General features: G+C 30.0%; 1 protein-coding gene across 1 annotated transcript; it reads right to left on the bottom strand.

Moving 5' to 3' along the window:
* Positions 1 to 464: 464 nt before the first annotated feature.
* LOC112697840 (sterol carrier protein 2-like) lies at positions 465 to 2,651 on the bottom strand. The gene is made up of 4 exons (XM_025751196.3): positions 2,358 to 2,651; positions 2,201 to 2,261; positions 960 to 1,062; positions 465 to 857 (listed from the first exon to the last, which is right to left on the bottom strand). The coding sequence occupies exons 1-4, from the start codon at positions 2,487 to 2,489 to the stop codon at positions 776 to 778; spliced, it is 378 nt and encodes a 125-aa protein (XP_025606981.1). The 5' UTR covers positions 2,490 to 2,651; the 3' UTR covers positions 465 to 775.
* Between the last annotated feature and the right edge of the window lie 511 nt (positions 2,652 to 3,162).

Raw genomic sequence — 3,162 nt, 5'->3', positions numbered from 1 at the left:
TTGAATATTTGTATCTTATTTTGTGACTCAACATAAGTATATAACATTTCCAACAAGTAACAACAAAGAATCAATACTGTAGGAAGTTGAGAACTACAACAATAATAGAACAATGATTTCACATGATGGATGGAATACAATACTTCCAGTAATGCATCACTGTTTCTTCAGATGTGAAATTGCATCATATTGTTCCAAATCTATGGGGGAATTACTATTTAATTTGTAAACAACATCTTATGGCACAAGGAAAAATTCTGTTATGTCTTATATTACAGATAATAAAATGTTCACATTATTTTTTTCTGACAAGCTAAATTAGCTAGAATCAATTACACCCACACGGAAAAATTATGAAGTTTTGATTAGTGGTTTGAATTATACACAAGTTACAATGCTAAATATTGTTCCTCGGAAACCTCTATGCAAAAGAAGTAAAGGGGAAGGAAAAAGAGAAAGAGAAATTCAAATGACAAAACATAATATAAAAGTACTGAGAAAACAAGAATTAACTAGAGGTGCATTGATCCAATTATTTATACTTAATAACAGTGAAAAGAATGAAAATGATGGAACTAATTTGGAATTTGAATACAGTAGAAAACAAAAAAGCTTATGTAAATATCCTTCATAGTTCATAACTCTATTACACTCATGGAACACCTGTTATGACCTTAGGAATGATGATCCATGCATTGAACTAGAGACATAGTTTTCAGATTTTGATGCTATCTATATTCTTTTATTGCTTCCAAATGATGATTCAAGCAGCTTCTCACATCTTGGCAGGCTTGGGGAAGATATCCGGAGTGAATTTCTGCGCAGCGCTCAAACTTCCCTTAATCTTCATCGCACCCCTGCATCAATGAACAAAGGAATATGTAAAAAACAATGAAACTACGAAAGGCGAACAAGATTTGGAGAAATAAACAGAAACAAAATCCATTAACAGGTCAAACCTCATGAATGCAAGTTGTGGATTCATCTTCCCTAAAGCGACCTTAACAAAGTCCTCATCCTTAAATGAAAATGTTGCATCAGGCTTTCCTCCCTCGTATGGCCCTGAAAATATACACACACCCCACATAAATCATACATTATAGCACTGGATATTCCTTCCATATAACTCAAAAAAATTGCAAAGAAAATGTTAAGTGGGGCAGTTAAAAAAAATTCTTTGAGAAATTTCCCTAGTTGTTGATTAGTCATTCCTTCCACTCACTTTTATCCAATTCATCATTTCTTGGTACATCTTGGATTGATATGTCTCTCAAAATTTGTATCCAGATACACTAATTCAATGAAGTACCAAGAAGTGACAACCCTAGATAAGTATCTAACAATCTATAATTCGGGACAACCTTGTATAATCTAAAATACCATCAATTGGAAGCATTGTCTCATAATATACAGCAGCAACAAACGGCAAGATTGAGGTGCAACATCCACTTTGTTAGTATGTCTGAAAGAGCCGGCTACATGAATCAAATAGTGCCATGGACTCATAGCATTTGCCTAGGCTATCTATCTATCTCAAGGATAGGGTAAATTACACTAGTCGCCCGTTAAATTAGGGGATACTGGATAAAACATTGTTCTCAACTACAGTGATGATTCTATTGTTTCTACCTCCTCTTTTTTGAACAGAATGAATCTTTTCATCGAAGGCTGGCAATTCTACAAATGCATACACTAACCTCTTATACACTCGATACTTGGTCAATGTAGGCAAAGAGTAATGATTTAAATATAAATGTTATTTTCTGAAAACTAAACAAATAGTAAATTCAAAATTTTCTTTATTTAGAATTAATAGCAAAATTAGATAATGAATTAGCACTTCCAATCATTTTTCGTAGGCAAAAGAAATAAGAGTACCATGTGCAATATACTAATATCTCTTTACCTTGAGAAAGGTCAACATAACTTGCCTTACAAACACTTAGTTTGTCAATTACTTACAGAATAAAATAACTCTATATAAAAACAACACATTGAACTTCCACAATATGCAGACTCAATTTGAGAGATTCATGAAATGGATATCTCCTAAACTGAATTGAATGATCCAAAAAATACATGCTTTCTCACAATCCTAACAACATTAAGCATAATCAATTTGAAAAGGGGCAAAAAAAAAAAGCGGGGATTTAGAATTTAGAATTTAAAATTAAAATTGAAAGAGAATGAAGAAGCAAACCTTTGGTGACCTCTCCTTTCTTGAGATCAACAGTGTAGATAACCTCGTTGTATCCAATTTTCTGCGAAATTCAGCTCAGAATTGAATTCAGCAACAAAAAAAATGGAAATTTGAAAAAAAAAAAGAAAAAGAAAGAGGGTGATTGGAAAATTGTGACCTTAGGGGCAATCTGAATCTGATAAACGAGTCCGATTTTCTTGACGATTTCTTTACCGGCGTCGGTGGAGAGATGCTGCTTCATCTGATCCATGAGGGCATCGGATTTAAGGGTTACCGATTCAGAAGCCATGTTCTTTGAAGATTGTGCAGCAATCAAATGAAACGAAATTGAAACGCTTTGAGTTTGAGTAACTTAAGAGGTTAGCTTAATCCTCCGGTACCTTCTTTTTTTTTTTATAATACCGTTTATATTATTTTATTATTTATTATATTATATATATATGGATAATCTGCAAACGAATTTTACATATATTTAATTATGTATTTTAATATTTTTTTCTAAAAGGAGAACTCTAATAAAATGTAATCAAAGGATAAAAATTTAAACACTAAATTAAAAAAAATTAGTTAACATATATTTTTAAGATAAATGTTAATATTATTATTAATAAAAATTTTAAATTTTCATTTTAATAAATTTGTAACAAAATGATAATAGGTCTCGTCGTTAAGGTGAAATTTCATGTTCTTCTAATAATAATAAGATTACTCAAAAATAAAACAATTTCTTTTTTATATTAAAAATTTGAATAAATACTAAAGAAATGAAAAGAAAAATCGATTTTTCTGAGAAATTATATTAAAATTTTAAATTTTATATATTTTTTTAAAAAAGTTAATTATAGCTTTATCGTGTCTAATAAAGACATATTAAGAGTCATCTAAATCCTAAACAAACTACCCAAAAGATAAACTCTATTTTCATTATCAGAAAAAATAAATTTTATTTTATTTAAAATAAT

Source organism: Arachis hypogaea, chromosome 16, assembly GCF_003086295.3.
Source record: "Arachis hypogaea cultivar Tifrunner chromosome 16, arahy.Tifrunner.gnm2.J5K5, whole genome shotgun sequence".
Taxonomy (NCBI): Eukaryota; Viridiplantae; Streptophyta; class Magnoliopsida; order Fabales; family Fabaceae; genus Arachis; species Arachis hypogaea.
This window is presented reverse-complemented; position numbering and strand designations above follow the sequence as displayed.

Excerpts from the sequence above, each read along its gene's own strand:
- LOC112697840 (XM_025751196.3), bottom strand. The coding sequence starts at position 2,489 with ATGGCTTCTGAATCGGTAACCCTTAAATCCGATGCCCTCATGGATCAG. Across the intron at positions 2,262-2,357 it reads AGATTCAGATTGCCCCTAAG|AAAATTGGATACAACGAGGT; the intron begins GTCACAATTTTC and ends TGAATTTCGCAG. Across the intron at positions 1,063-2,200 it reads GAAAGGAGAGGTCACCAAAG|GGCCATACGAGGGAGGAAAG; the intron begins GTTTGCTTCTTC and ends GTATATTTTCAG.